General features: G+C 39.9%; 1 protein-coding gene across 1 annotated transcript in view; it reads right to left on the bottom strand.

Annotated features, from left to right (window-relative positions):
• Positions 1-9,380, bottom strand: part of GTPBP10 (GTP binding protein 10) — a 31,763-nt gene extending 22,383 nt beyond the window's left edge. Inside the window, exons 1-4 of the mRNA XM_055421047.2 lie at positions 9,250-9,380; positions 5,695-5,888; positions 1,992-2,083; positions 1,184-1,328 (exon numbers count right to left, since the gene is read on the bottom strand). Of these exons, the coding sequence (XP_055277022.1) occupies positions 1,184-1,328; positions 1,992-2,083; positions 5,695-5,888; positions 9,250-9,282 (464 nt within the window). The 5' untranslated portion in view covers positions 9,283-9,380. The remainder of the gene's footprint in view (positions 1-1,183; positions 1,329-1,991; positions 2,084-5,694; positions 5,889-9,249) is intronic.
• Positions 9,381-16,600: the final 7,220 nt, after the last annotated feature.

The raw sequence follows: 16,600 nt of genomic DNA, 5'->3' as shown, positions 1-16,600 counted from the left end.
GCCTCTTGAGAAACCTGTATGCAGGTCAGGAAGCAACAGTTAGAACTGGACAACAGACTGGTTCTAAATAGGAAAAGGTGTACATCAAGGATGTATATTGTCACCTTGCTTATTTAACTTATATGCAGAGTACATCATGAGAAACACCAGGCTGGAGGAAGCACAAGCTGGAATCAAGATTGCCAGGAGAAATATCAATAACCTCAGATATGCAGATGACTCCACCCTTATGGCAGAAAGTGAAGAAGAACTAAAGAGTCTCTTGATGAAAGTGAAAGAGGAGAGTGAAAAAGTTGCCTTAACGCCTAGCATTCAGAAAACTAAGATCATGGCATCCAGTCCCATCACTTCATGGCAAACAGATGGGGAAACAGTATCAGACTTTATTTTTCTGGGCTCCAAATACACTGCAGATGCTGATTGCAGCCATGAAATTAAAAGACGCTTACTTCTTGGAAGAAAGTTATGCCCAACCTAGATAGCATATTAAAAAGCAGAGACATTACTTTGCCAACAAAGGTCCATCTAGGCAAGGCTATGGTTTTTCCAGTAGTCATGTATGGATATGAGAGTTGGACTATAAAGAGAGCTGAGTGCTGAAGAATTGATGCTTTGAACTGTGGTGTTGGAGAAGACTTTTGAGAGTCCCTTGGACAGCAAGGAGATCCAACCAGTCCATCCTAAAGGAAATCAGTCCTGAATATTCATTGGAAGGGCTGATGTTCAAACTGAAACTCTAGTACTTTGGCCACCTGATGCAAAGAACTGACTCATTTGAAAAGACCCCGATGCTGGGAAAGATTGAAGGCAGGAGGAGAAGGGGACGACAGAGGATGAGGTGGTTGGATGGCATTACCGACTCAATGGATATGAGTATGAGTAAACTCCAGGAGTTGGTGATGGACAAGGAGGCCTGGTGTGCTGCAGTCCATGGGGTTGCAAAGAGTCAGACACAACTGAGTGACTCAAGTGAACTGAACTTAACAAATGAAGAGTAACTATGAAACTCTCTATGTTGGCAATATGAAAACTACTACAGTTAGCAGCATATTCTTAAAGTACACAAACAACACACACATTCCACAAATAAATAATGCAGCCTCCACATTACCATTAATATTTATTTCCTATTCATGAATTCTCTCTCAGTAAGTATAAAAATAAAAATATGAATGATACTTACCCCACCAGGCCTATATCAGCTATAAGTTTTAGATCAAGGTGAATTACTCGCTTCTGGCCTTTCAATGGTAAGAAATTAGTAAGTAATTTACCCCCAAGACCTCCTTCAGCTACCAAAATTCTGTCTTTCTCCTTATTGAGTTCTCCTTAAAAAGAGAGATGAAGATATTTAATGCAAAGGTTAACAAGTGGAGCTAATCACTAATGGCACTCTTCTTTCAGAAACAGAAGCCAGGAAAGTCTAATTTACAAATCTAAAGCGCTTAATAACAGAATCAAGTTTCTATTAAAAGCCTGACCCTGGAAAAACACCTTTGCTAGTGGATGGAAAAAGGCTAGTTATTTTTTTCAAAACCAAGTAAATATTCTTGTCTTTAAAATAATTTTAAATATAGTGGCTAATTCTCAACAACTTTTATATAATGATTTTAAAAGCTGTTTTACAAACTAGCAACTAAAATACTTAACGATTTTAAAAAAAAAATCCTGAAACTCGAGAGGTGCTATTCCTTACAGCTCTCAATTTTTGAAAATGTGCACATTTCTCACAATTTTATGGGCTTCCCAGGTGGTGCAATGATAAAGAATCAGGTTGCCAGTGCAGGAGATGTAAGAGACTTGGGTTAGATCCCTGGGTGGGGAAGATCCCCTGGAGAAGGAAATGGCAACCCACTCCAGTATTCTTGCCTGGGAAATTCCGTGGACAGAGGAGCCTGGCAGAATACAGTCTATGGGTTGCAAAGAGCTGGACACGACTAAGCAGAGGAGAGCATCATCACTCACAATATAAGAAGCGACGGTACACTTACCTATAACGTTACCATTGTCATCAGTTACTGAAACACCCACAGGGACAGGAATTTCACAGTCTTTCCCTTTGGAGCCTTTCAGTGCACTAACTCTACAAAAAAATAAAGTTAAATTAACATAAAGAAAACCTGCCAGATTAAATGGTTGATGCTTCAAGCAAACTTAATGGTACACAAAGAAGATTAGCAACCAGTTCTTCTAATGCAAATGTTAAGTGGTCAAATAATGAAGAAAAAATAAAATACTTATTTGCATTTTAGGCTATTATATCTCAATAAAAATATTAAGTGATGATTTAAGTTACCAAGCTAATTACCAAAAGTCATTTTAACTGATAATAAGCTAAAATAAAGTATATTTGAAAGAGATCATTGCATCAACACAAATAAACGTGAAAAATCCATTGCTGAATAACAAGGTATTTTTAAAAAATCCCCTCAAATGAGAGTACTTTAATTACAGGAGGCTCATATGGCTATTCTTAAACTGCTCAAGAGAGGATAAAGTGGTACAAACTTCTAACTAGTAATTCCACTTCTGAGAATTTATCAAAAAAAAAAAGTAAGTGAACAGCCATGTGAACTATTATATGCACAAAGACACATATTGCATTGTGATAGTAACAGTAAAAAAAAATTAATAATTAATAGATGAATGACAAAGTAATTTATGCTATTTCCAATACTATCAGACTATTCAGGCATTCTTAACAATTTTCTAGGATGGGAAAAAAAAGTTAAATGAGAAGGTTACTAAATTTTGTGCTCCTGTTTTTATATCCCCAATTATTATATACAGAGTTTAATTACACAGTTTAATTACACAGAAAAGTCTTAGAAAAGTCATTAAAAGGTTGATAATGGTTATTTCTGGTTAAAAAATTATAAGTACTTGCCCTTTTAAAAAATCTATTTATTTCTAATTTCCCTAATTAGGTCAGAACTGCCATACCCATTTTCATGTGCAGGCTCTCAATCACAACACTTGTCACAGTGAAAATTTACTACTGTTCATTTATTTCATAGATGTTTGCTCTCATCCTAGACTACTGTTAGGTTCCAAGGTAGCAGGGAACACGACAGTTTAGATCATCATTTTATCCTAGACATCTAGTATAGTTACTGGCACAAAGTAGATACTCAATAGCATCAACTGATTGAACTGGATTGACAAAAATGAATGAATTTTAAATATATTAAAGAAAGATTTAAATAGAATATCTCTCTTACTGGAATTATGCTGCAATTTTTAAATGTAAAGACAAGACTCACTTTTCATTCTTGTTACTGATAGTGAATATTCTATTAAGATATTTTATTAAAAACATTTGCCACTTAAATTTCAAAACAATTTTGTAAACAGTTTTTTAAATAACTGAAATGGTATTTGATCATTTTCATAGTTAAGCAAGCATAAACCAATTTACTGAGATTAGATTTCATGATGAACAAAAGCAGTCTTTCAGTAGACATTATTAGATATCTACAATTAAAATCTTGCTCAGTTACCAACATTTTGGAAGTGGTGCTTGAACCAAGACTTGGAAGGGGAGGAAGATTTTTGCTGGATAATGAAGGCAGGAAAGTGAAAGAAAAAAATACACACACACACGATTAGAAGGGAACATCCCAGGGACGGCGGAGCCTGGTGTGCTGCCGTTTGTGGGGTCGCACAGAGTCGGACACGACTGAAGTGACTTAGCAGCAGCAGCAGCAGCAGGTATTTGGTGAAATAAGCTATTTTGAGCATAAGCATAGTAGAAGTGGGGCGGAAGACACTGTAGGCCAGATCAAACAGCCTGATATGCTATGTTAAAGAGTTTGAATATTATCTTAGAGTGATGGGGAACACTGAAGGATTTTAAATAGGCAAGTCACATTAACAAATCTGATGCTATAGAAAAAGCACTGGAGAGATAACTGGATAAAGAATGGATTGGAGGAGATGACTGAGACTGAAGACAATCTGGAGAATACCACAGGATTTTAGAAATGATGAAGCTCTGAATCTTTCTCGTCTCATCTTCCACTGCATTCTGTGTTTTCTGCATACCAGCCACACTGGCCTTCTTTCAGTGTCTTTTATTGGTACTTGTCTTCTATCTCTAGGTCTTTCACGTTGTTCGTGTTGTTAGCTTTCCTGTAATGCTTCTTCCTCCCCTTCATCAAGTTGGCTCTTATTAATCTTTTAAAATTGCAGCACACAAGCACAGTAAATGTTCTTTTTAAATCTTTCTTAACATTTAATGTTATACACCATCTTTAGCTCACCAATTATCTAAAGAGAATAAGTTTGGAATTATAGCAACCTTACTTTTCAAAAGAAATTATAAAATGGTGAAAAATTTTACTTTAGGATGTAAACTGCATGTAAAACAACACTCTGATCTTTAAATTGATTACTAAATTCTAATATACGAATGTCAAAATTTGCCCTATAAAGACTATTCATAAAACAAAATGCTCAAAAGAAATTTAAGGGGTTTCTCCAAGGATTTCTTTACAAGTAGAGGACTGCTGGATATTTGCGGCAGGAATATTTGCTGTTGTGGTTGCGGCGGGGAGTTCCTCTGTGTTGCAGGGTGTTTAGCCTGTGTACCGGCCCTTATCCTTTGCTTACACCCATCCCCCAACCAAGTGCCACATTCCATCGTCTACAATTGTGACAAATTAATGTACCCAAACAGGGGCTTCCTTGGTGGCTCAGTGGTAAAGAATCTGCCTGCCAATGCAGGAGACATGGTTTCAATCCTTAGTCCAGGAAGAGTCCCCATGCCACGGAGCAGCTGAGCCCAAGCTCCACAACTACTGAGCCTGTGCCCTAGAGCCTGGGAACCACAACTACCGGGTCCACATGTTCCAGAGCCCATGCTCTGCAACGAGACCAGCAACTGCGATGAGAAGCCCGTGCACCTCAACTGGACAGTGGCCCCCACTCACTGCTACTAGAGAAAAGCCGATGCAGTAACCAAGGCCCAGCATAGCTATAAATAAATAAATAAAATTATTTTTTAAAATATATATACATATACCCAAACACTTGCTTGGGAAGGGAAAAGAAAAAAGGAACAGAAAGCCTAAGCTTTATACAAACACCTTCTAAAAAATAACAGCAGAGTGATAGAGGCCTGAGGAATCATAGTCTGCATTTTGATGGAAGGTTTAAGAGTTTTTTTCTTCATTTTCTTTACAGTGAAAGAAAAAAATCCTCATATTCTTAAGGCCAACATAATATGTCCCACAGAAAATAAGAGACAATAACAAAAAAACAAAGGAAAGATCTTGCTTTCACAGAGAGAAAATCAAAACAGAGACAAAAGAAAAACATTCAAGAGACGTAGCCGCAAACAGTCTCTAAATCTTAAGCACTGCAGTCGGGTGGAGTAGCCAGTTAACATTCTAGAAAGATTGTCAAAGATAATCTCAGAAGAAAACAGTGGAGATTCAGATCATTTTCTGTTTCTGTAACAGAAGTGTGAAAGAATATAAGCAGTGGAAGCAAAGGACAAAAGTTTAAAAATTTCAGAACCACCTTAATAATTATCTTTTGTTTTAACTAGAGACAAAAATTGTAGATTTTTGCTCAGTTACAAATTCAGGCTATTATTTACTTCAAATTCCAGATAAATTTTTATCTTTTAACTTTTTCTTCTTCTGGAAGGAATTAATTTCATAAAATCAAAGTCATTTAGTAAATACTTACCGACTGTTTGCTCCTTCTCCAGCCACAAACCGTTTCTGAGGATATTTATCCTTAAGTTGTTTTAAAGTCATTTTGTTATGGGCTACAACCCAGACGTCACCACCTTTTCCACCTTCTCCACCAAAACGAGGGTAGCCCATTCCACCACTTCCTCCCTTGGTGAAGAGTCTCAGGTTATCAATGAAGTTTCCATACTAATAAAGAAAGAGAAAAAAGAACATTTGTACACCAATCTCTTGAGAGTCTCTTGGACTGCAAGGAGATCCAATCAGTCCATCCTAAAGGAAATCAGTCCTGAATATTCATTGGAAGGACTGATGCTGAAGCTCCAATACTTTGGCCATTTGAAGAACTGACTCATTTGAAAAGACCCTAATGCTGGGAAAGATTGAAGGTGGGAGAAGGGGATGACAGAGGATGAGATGGTTGGATGGCATCACCAACTTGATGGACATGAGTTTGAGTAAATTCCGGGAGTTGATAATGGACAGGGTGGCCTGGCGTGCTGCAGTCCACGGGGTCGCGATGGGTTGGATACGACTGAGTGACTGAACTGAACTGAACTGATATCATAAGTGCTTACCAATTTTGAACTCCTTTCTAGTTCTTTGATGCCACTAAAACTCCTAAAAATATAAAAGGTTTTTCTGTATGTCACATTTACTGTTTTTGCTTAGTCTACCTCCTGTCTGATCTCACTTTCCCATATTAACTCTATGTTTTTCATTATCAACTGCTGTCCTTCCTAACCTGAAGGTCTGATACTGGCCCACTTTTCAACAGACTTTCTCCCCTGTACTTTCTCCATCTGTACTAGTAACTATCACCCAGGTGATATTCTCCATTCCAATGAGTTGGACATTTCCACCAGATGTAAGCTTAATAGTCTAAAGCAACTGAAACAAGATCTGCATTTTATACTTGAAATCCCTCAAATATGTATCTTAGGTACTGAAAGGATAACAGTCACCTTTCACGTTGTAAAACAAAATCAAACTTCTCCCTAGGTAAATTCTGTTCCTCCAATGTTTTCTCAAATAATGAAACTAAAGCTTCTCTACTCATTGAGGCTACATATGGGAATCTTATACCTGTTTCTCTCCCTGAAGCTCTACTATTTTTCCTTTATGGCACAACTACATGCTCTAGTATCTTGACCATTAACATTAGCTGCTAACTGGTCTTTCAGCATTTAGTCATTCCTTCCTCAACACATATTCTGTCTCACTGCCAGAGCTACTTTTCTGAAAATTGATCTGACCTCTAAACATATTTCTCCCTTACTCAAAAACCATTCATAGTTTTCTGTTTACAAAATAGTCTAAAATTCTCTGTGCTAGTCAAAGCTCTTAACCTACCCTTCCAGTTTCATTTCCTTTCACTCAACCCCTCCTATAAAGGCTTCCTCCTCTTTATACTACACAACGTCCTGTCACTTCTCCATGACATTCTGCTCATGCTGTTTCATCTATTTACAATGTCATTTTTTCTTTTCTATCATAAACCCATCCAAATATCCTATTTTCTGATGTATTTCTTAATTTCTCAACTTAACATTTACCACTGGCTTAGCTGGGCACGCAGTAATTTTAATTATATATTATTATATACATACATATATATATATACACATTGTGCAGTCATTTCAGTCATGTCTGACTCTTTGTGACCCTATGGACTACAGCCCACCAGGCTCCTCTGCCCATGGGATTCACCAGGCAAGAATACTGGAGTAGGTGGCCATTCAGTTCAGTTTAGTTCAGTGGCTCAGTCATGTCCGACTCTTTGCAACCCCATGAATCACAGCACGCCCGGCCTCCCTGTCCATCACCAACTCCCAGAGTTCACTCAAACTCATATCCATCGAGTTGGTGATGCCATCCAGCCATCTCATTCTCTGTCGTCCTCTTCTCCTCCCACCCCATTGCTGCTGCTGCTGCTGAGTCACTTCAGTCGTGTCCGACTCTGTGTGACCCCATAGACGGAAGCCACCAGGTTCCCCCGTCCCTGGGATTCTCCAGGCAAGAACATTAGGCCTCTAGAAATCCTACACTGCATCTAGGGTTTTTCTCTGTTTCCCTCACTTGATTTAGAACTTCCTACTGGTCTGATCCTGTGTCTTAGCCACCTGGGCTATCAAAATTCCTTACAGAGTAATTTCTTAAATTCATAATTTTCCCATCTTTTAGTCATTTAGTATATAGTTTTAAGTGTCAAAAACATCTGGGGACTTTTTTCAAATTACATACACTTAACTGACCATTCTGATATTCTTTGGAGAAGGGGATGAGACCAGCACAAACCAGCACATTTATCAAAAGCTCCTTTGGTGACAGTGGTAAATCTCAGTCTAGACTTGAGATTGCAGTGAAAGTTACACAGCAAAGTTTCAAAGAACAGGTTTTCACTTGAGTATGGAAATATAGTCATGAAACAGTATAGTAAGGGTGGAAGGAATATATAAAACTGAACTTAAGAGTGAGCCAGAGCATTTTTCTCTGAGAGCTTAAGAACTCACTCTTTGGTTCAGTACGGCTAGATCAGAAATGCATCACAGGTAAGTGAAGAGGTAGATTTCCTTGCAAAAAAACATGGACTGACAGTGACTGCTGTGACAGTAGTTACACAAGTATCCTTTAATAATATAACCAGCAAAAAATGTAGTCGTTCTTCTTTTTTATTTTTTTTGCTTAAGGATTTGTTACCCTATACACACGCCCAACTACTATGTTCACAAGTCTCTCTTCTTCTGACCATCTATTTTCTGTAAAATAGCTGAATAAAGTAAAACTTCACTAACCACGCCTTTCCTCCGACAAAAATAAAACTGTTCTTAAAGTTCCTTACAATATGTGACAATTTTTTATTGCTCTAGATTTATCAAAGATTTAGAACCCAAACTTAAAAGGAATATCCCAATCTCGTCCTTAGTAATAAAGTAATGATCAAACTACGATGCCAGTAGGTTTCAAAAAACATTGCTAGTAAGGATCTTACAGTGGTTTTTAAATCTGAAAGCAACTACAATTGTTTACAAAATCGATTCTAAAACCCACACTGCACAAAACTCTTAGTTTCTCCCAAGAAGGCAAGTCAGTTACCTATTTTCGTTTACCGATAAAAATCGTCTTTAGAAAGTTATTAATAACAATGCACTCAAATAAAAAATATGTAAAAACAAGTTATGGATATTACTACTTAAAAGAAGGAAAATACATATTTGAGTCAAAAGAAAAAGTCAAACCTACACTCCACCTATACCATATCGCGTGATTAAACGACATCCCAGTCCTCCATATCACGTGCACACTATCCCCTGAAAAATCTCAAACCCTGTGCCAAACAACCTTACTAACAAAGATCGGTGATCACGCCCTTCTCATTACAGGCCAAGCCTGAGTTCTCCAGAGGCGAAAAGGACTAAGAAAAAAAGCAAGAAAGAGGCCCCCAGGAAGAAATACGTGGGGAAGGAGGAAAGAGAAAAACCTGCACCCTCAGGTGGGGTTAGAGGCACCTGGCCTCACACATCAGGCTGAGGGGGTACTAGTCACGGACCTTTCTGAACAGCACCCAACTGCAGCGCACCATGCCTGCGAAGGGCGAGTATTCCCTCCCGCGGAAGCTGTACTCACAGAAGTACGGCGCTGCCTTTTTACGTCACCGCCGACCACCGCGGCTATTTTGTGTTCGCACGCTTTCGCCCCGCCCCCTCGCGCCCGACAGCCTTTCTTGCCGCAAGGCGCGCTCTGAAACATGCGCATGCGCAGTGCCCCGCGGCCCCCGCCCCGTGAGGAAGTGGAAAGGTGGCGTTTGGCGGCGGGCTGAATAAAACGCTGAGGAAGGGTCGAGAGGCAGTGGAACAAGGGACAGTCGGGTGCGAAGTGGGTGTCTCAGGAATATTTTGAATAGGATGGCACTGGAACCTGGGCTGCCTCGGAGGAGTTCTTATGCTGAGGAAACCGCAAGTTACCTCAGTCTTCACTCTTGGCGAAGCAGAGTGGGAAAAAAAAAAAAAACTCCCACAGACGGTAAAAACTAACGCGTGAAAAACTCAGAAACTCAACTGGGGGGAAAAAAAACGTTAATTCATTGACCAGCTGAGTAATGTCTAGCAAAAGCTTCCAGAGCTGTTTTACAATTTGGAACCCGACGGTCAGGATCTGAGTTCTATAAGAACTTCATTGCGTTCTGTGGGGAAGGAATCTTGCAACTGTTAGTAACTTATAGGTGTGTTCTGTGCTTCAGTCTTGTCAGACTCTTCTGTCGATGTAATTCTCCAGGCAAGAATACTAGAGTGGGTTGCTATTTCCTCCTCCAAGCTTCTAGGGGTCCAGTAGATATTATGGGTCATTATCCAACTCGTATGCAGCGCGCCTCAGGCGCGGCAGGAGCCGCATAGCGGCGGGGTCGCAGTCCGCCCAGCCACCCCCCACCCCCTTCCGCCTTCACGCGGAGAACTGACGTACGCAGTCCTGCTGGGCAGCTCTGGATTACCCTCCAGCCTTATCATCTTTCTGAACTTAAAACAATCCTCCCATTTCTACCCCTAACTTAGGACACGATGTAGAAACTATCCCTCTCTGTGTTGATTATTTTCCTACTACTGAACCTCTCTCTACTCCCCCGACAATAAAACTATAATTGTCATTTAATTAATCAGGATATTAGGCTGAGAATTCCCTGGGTCCGGCACGCTTTGACTGCAGAAGACCCGGGTTCAGCCCCGGGAGGGGGAAATAAGATCCCACAAGCCCAGCAGCATGGCCGAGAAATAAAGCAAACTACGTTGTTACTACTTGGATGAGTAATCTTAATAACGTTTGTGTCCTTTTCGATTATTATCCTTACTAGGTCTTATAGTGTCAGAATTATGTTGAGCCCAATCTGTTTATTTTCTAAGGTTTATTTCCTAGTGAACACAAGCCCAAATTGTTTTCTTTGTCATAACATTTACATGGGAACATGATAACAGCAAATAAAAATAAATGAGAAATTGATATAAAAACATCTGGAAATACTGGGGAACATTAGGTACTATAAACAAATGAGAAAACATAATATTTTTCTTTAACAAAACACCAGCAGAGCCTGAAATATTTATTATAGCTCTGGTTACTAGATAGTGAAAGAAACATGAAATGCAAATTGCTCCCTTGAAATCTGCTGCTGAAATGAACATAATTTGAAATGACACAGGGTGTAACCCAGACCTGATGCAGAAGTCATTACTAGCTGAAAGTATTCTGACTTCTGCCACTGAGTGGATAGAATGCCTTCTGCCATTGAGTGGATAGAATGCCTTCCCATGGTTGCTCAGGAGATTAAAGTTTCAGTTCAGTTGCTCAGTCGTGTCCCACTCTTTGCAACCCCATGTACTGCAGCACACCCAGGCTTCCCTCTCTATCACCAACTCCCAGAGCCTACTCAAACTCCTGTCCATTGTGTCTGTGATGCCATCCAACCATCTCATCCTCTGTCAACCTCTTCTCTTCCTGTCTTCAATCTTTCCCAGCATCAGGGTCTTTTCCAATGAGTCAGTTCTTCCCATCAGGTGGCCAAAGTACTGGAGTTTCAGCTTCAGCATCAGTCCATCCAATGAGTATTCAGGACTGATTTCCTTTAAATTTGACTGCTAGAGAATTTTGTGTAATAAGCATGATCTTCTCAAATGACCAATTGGCATAAGGTACAATTTTACTTTTTTAATGTTATAAACTAGAGTTCTAATAAGTTTTCTTTTGTTTTAGAATAACTTCAGTTCAGTTCAGTCGCTCAGTCGTGTCCGACTCTCCGCGACCCCATGAATCACAGCACGCCAGGCCTCCCTGTCCATCACCAGCTCCCGGAATTCACTCAGACTCATGTCCATCGAGTCGGTGATGCCATCCAGCCATCTCATTTTCTGTCGTCCCCGTCTCCTCCCGCCCCCAATCCTTCCCAGCATCAGAGTCTTTTCCAGTGAGTCAACTCGTCGCATGAGGTGGCCAAAGTATTGCAGTTTCAGCTTTAGCATCAATCCTTCCAATGAATACCCAGGATTGATCTCCTTTAGAATGGACTGGTTGGATCTCCTTGCAGTCCAAGGGACTCTCAAGAGTCTTCTCCAGCACCACAGTTCAAAAGCATCAATTCTTCGGCGATCAGCTTTCTTCACAGTCCAACTCTCACATCCATACATGACCACTGGAAAAACAGCCTTGACTAGACGGACCTTGGTTGGCAAAGTAATGTCCCTGCTTTTTAATATACTATCTAGGTTGGTCATAACTTTCCTTCCAAGGAGTAAGTATCTTTTAATTTCATGGCTGCAATTAGCATCTGCAGTGATTTTGGAGCCCCCCAAAATAAAGTCTGACACTGTTTCCACTGTTTTTCCATCTATTTCCGGTGAAGTGATGGGACCAGATACCATGATCTTTGTTTTCTGAATGTTGAGCTTCAAGCCAACCTTTTCACTCTCCTCTTTCACTTTCCTCAAGAGGCTTTTGAGTTCCTCTTCACTTTCTGCCATAAGGGTGGTGTCATCTGCATATCTGAGGTTATTGATATTTCTCCTGGCAATCTTGATTCCAGCTTGTGCTTCTTCCAGCTCAGTGTTCCTCATGATGTACTCTGCATAGAAGTTAAATAAGCAGGGTGACAATATACAGCCTTGACGTACTCCTTTTCCTATTTGGAACCAGTCTGTTGTTCCATGTACAGTTCTGACTATTGCTTCCTGACCTGCATACAGGTTTCTCAAGAGGCAGGTCAGGTGGTCTGGTATTCCCATCTCTTTCAGAATTTTCCACAGTTTATTGTGATCCACACAGTCAAAGGCTTTGGCAGAAACAGTCAATGAAGCAGAAATAGATGTTTTTCTGGAACTCTCTTGCTTTCTCCATGATCCAGCAGATGTTGGCCATTTGATCTCTGGTTCCTCTGCCTTTTCTAAAACCTGCTTGAACATCTGGGAGTTCACGGTTCACATATTGCGAAAGCCTGGCTTGGAGAATTTTGAGCATGACTTTACTAGCATGTGAGATGAGTTAAATTTACAAGAAAGTTACAAAGATAGCCCATAGAGTTCCTGTATACTGTTTACTCATCTTGATCTAAAGTTAACATCTTGTATAACCATTTGTCAAAACTAGGAAACTAATTTTGGAACAATACTGTTATACTCTTACCAAAGTATACACTTTATTTGATACCACTAGCTTTTCATTGATAACCTTTTTCTGTTCCAGGATCCAATCCCGAACACCACGTTGTATTTTATAAACACTTAAGTGGCACTGGTGGTAAAGAATCCTCCTGCCAATCCAGGAGACACAAGATACAGCTTTGATCCCTGAAAATGGCAGTCTAGGCCAGTATTTTTGCCTGGGAGATCCATGGACAGAGGAGTCTGGCAGCTACAGTCCATGAGTTTGAAAATAGTCAGACAAGACTGAGCACACGTGCAAGTGTGGTGTATTACTTGAAGCATAAAATGAGCAAATGTAATTATACAGTCTAGTATTTTATAATGCTATTTTATAATCTTTGTCACTTCTCTCTGTTAATATAGTTACTCGAGGCAATTTACCCCAGAATTTTCTGTGATGCTAACTTTCTGATACTTTCATCTGTAATTCTTGGTATGAATAGTATAGGTTAGCAGGATGCAATGATTAAATTGAGTTTGTTGCTGTTGTTATTCAGTGGCTATGTCATATCAGCCTCTTTGCAACCCCATGGACTGCAGCACACCAGGCTTCCCTGTCCTTCACTATCCCCCAGAATTTGCTCAAAAGCATGCCTGTTGAGACAGTGATACTATCCAACCATTTCATCCTCTGTCGTCCCCTTCTTTTACTTTCAATCTTTCCCAACATCAGGGTCTTTTCCAGTGAGTCGGCTCTTTGCAGCAGGTGGCCAAAGCTGTATTGGCGCTTTAGCTTCAGCTTCAGCATCAGTTCTTCCAATGAATATTCAGGGTCAATTTCCTTTCGGATTGACTGGTTTGATCTCTTCAGTGTCCAAGGGACTCTCAAGAGTCTTCTCCAGCACCATAATTCAAAAACATCAGTTCTTCGTTGCTCTGCCTTCTTTCTTTATGGTCTAACTCTCACAACCATACATGACGATTAGAAAAACCATAGCTTTGACTATACAGACCTTTGTTGGCAAAGTGATGTCTTTGCTTTTTATGCTGTCTAGATTTGTCATAACTTTCCTTCCAAGGAGCAGTCTTCTAATTTCATGGCTGCAGTCACTGTCTGTGGTTTTTTGGACCCCAAGAAAGTAAAATCTGACACTGCTTCTACTTTTTCCTCCTCTATTTGCCATGAAATGATGAGACTGGATGCCATGATCTTGGTTTTTTGAACATTGAGTTTTAAGCCAGCTTTTTCACTCTCCTCTTTCACTCTCATCAAGAGGCTCTTTAGTTCTTCATTTTCTGCCATTAGAGTGGTATCATCTGCATGTCTGATGTTGTTGATATTTCTCCTGGCAATCTAAATTCCAGTTTGGAATTCATGGATGGGATTTATCCATAGCATTTCGCATGATGTACTCTGCATAGAGGTTAAATAAATAGGGTGACAATATACAGCCCTGTGGTACTCCTTTCCCAATTTCTTTTTTTTCCAATTTTGAGTCAGTCAATTGTTCCATGTAAGGTTCTGTTCCTTCTTGACCCACATACAGGTTTCTCAGGATATAGGAGACAGGTAAGGTGGTCTGGTATTCCTGTCTCTATAAGAATTTTCCACAGTTTGTTGTCAGCCACACAGTCAAAGGCTTTTGCCTTATTAACAAAATGCTTCTTCTCCGCAGTACCTCTTCCAGAGCCACCACAAGGACAAGACGTTGAAATAATTGCTTGTTTTTAGTTCGTAACCCCCCTTTCCTGCATTCCTCTACTTCCTTTCTTTTAATCACCTCTTCTTACCACAGGTACTAAGAACCCTTCTGCTTTCCTATCACAGTACCTATCAAAACTGGACCTCAGGCGTGGCTTTGATGCCTGCGTTTTACAAGCTGATGTGATTTTTAAGTCAGTGTATTGTTCTCAGGGCATTTACTTTTAGTTCTTGTCTCTAACTGTGTAATGAACAAAAAGCCCTAGCTGTTTCTAAAAAATTTCAAACTTTGGTGTGAGAGAGCCTTCCATGGGAGATATATGTGAAAGCAGTGGAGGCTTCTTGGTATTCTTTGTATAAAAGAAGGTAGCAGCTAACATTGTTTCTACAAGATTCAGTCTAACCTTAATTATTTTCTTGATTCTATAACCCAAGTTAGCAGGTTTCACAAGCTTTCATACCCAAAGAAAATAATATAACAGGAAGATCTTGTTCACTGTAGTCCTTTATCCGTATGATCTCCAGAGAAGTTTTTTCCCCCCTCTTAAACATACAGATTTGATCATATCACTGAATTCAAGATCCCCTCGTGAGGTCAGCATGACTGTTGTGTGCATGTTTCAGATGGGAACATCTATAAAGTTTCTTTCTTGGTCATTCCATCTCTATATCTTATTGACACCTTGATCTTGAAAAGACTTTTTTAATGGGAATATGTTGCCATCTCCAACTATGTAGCTATCTACATGTAGTAGATACAACATCCACAGCATCAGTCCTTCCAATGAATATTCAGGACTGATTTCCTTTACGATGGACTGGTTTGATCTCCTGGCAGTCCAAGGGACTCTCAAGAGTCTTCTCCAACACCACAATTCAAAAGCATCAATTCTTCAGTGCTCAGCTTTCTTTATGGTCCAACTGTCACATCCATACATGACAACTGGAAAAACCATAGCTTTGACTATATGTATCTTTTTCAGCAAAGTGATGTCTCTGCTTTTTAATACGCTGTCTAGGTTTGTCATAGCTTTTCTTCCAAAGAGCAAGCGTCTTTTAATATCATATAACAATTTTTAATTACATATAACAATTTAATTTCATATAATTTTTAATTCAGTTCTGTTCAGTCACTCAGTCGTGTCCAACTCTTTGCGACCCCATGAATCACAGCACGCCAGGCCTCCCTGTCTATCACCAACTCCCAGAGTTCACTCAAACTCATGTCCATCGAGTTGGTGATGCCATTCAGCCATCTCATCCTCTGTTGTCCCCTTCTCCTCCTGCCCCCAATCCCTCCCAGCATCAGAGTCTTTTCCAATGAGTCAACTCGTTGCATGAGGTGGCCAAAGTATTGGAGTTTCAGCTTTAGCATCAGTTCTTCCAGTGAACACCCAGGATTGATCTCCTTTAGAATGGACTGGTTGGATTGCCTTGCAGTCCAAGGGACTCTCAAGAGTCTTCTCCAGCACCACAGTTCAAAAGCATCAAATCTTCGGTGATCAGCTTTCTTCATAGTCCAACTCTCACATCCATACATGACCACTGGAAAAACCATAGCCTTGACTAGACGGACCTTGGTTGGCAAAGTAATGTCTCTGCTTTTTAATGTGCTGTCTAGGTTGGTCATAACTTTCCTTCCAAGGAGTAAGCGTCTTTTAATTTCATGGCTGCAGTCAGCATCTGCAGTGATTTTGGAGCCCCCAAAAATAAAGTCTGACACTGTTTCCACTGTTTCCCCATCTACATATAACAATTACCAAGTTCCTAATTTGTCCCGTACACTCAACTATGTGCTAGAACCTTGCCATGGTTACTGGAATAACTAAGCAAGAATAATTAAGCATAGTAGTTGTATTAATAAGAGAAAGCAAATTTTAGTGTTAGATACCTGAATTCATAGTGAGTGCAAAAAACTTATTTCTATTGAACAGGATTTTGCTTTGCTTTTAATGTACCCTGTTTTTAATTTGGGGCTTCCCTTGTGGCTCAGCTGGTAAAGAATCTGCCTGCAATGCGGGAGACTTGGGTTTGATCACTGGGTTTTTAATTTGAAGGACATCATTGAAAGTTTA

This window comes from Moschus berezovskii, chromosome 3, assembly GCF_049115385.1.
Source record: "Moschus berezovskii isolate FMDL1 chromosome 3, NW_MosBer_1.0, whole genome shotgun sequence".
Taxonomy (NCBI): Eukaryota; Metazoa; Chordata; class Mammalia; order Artiodactyla; family Moschidae; genus Moschus; species Moschus berezovskii.
The sequence above is the reverse complement of the archived record's forward strand: the minus strand, read 5'-3'. Positions and strand labels throughout refer to the sequence as shown.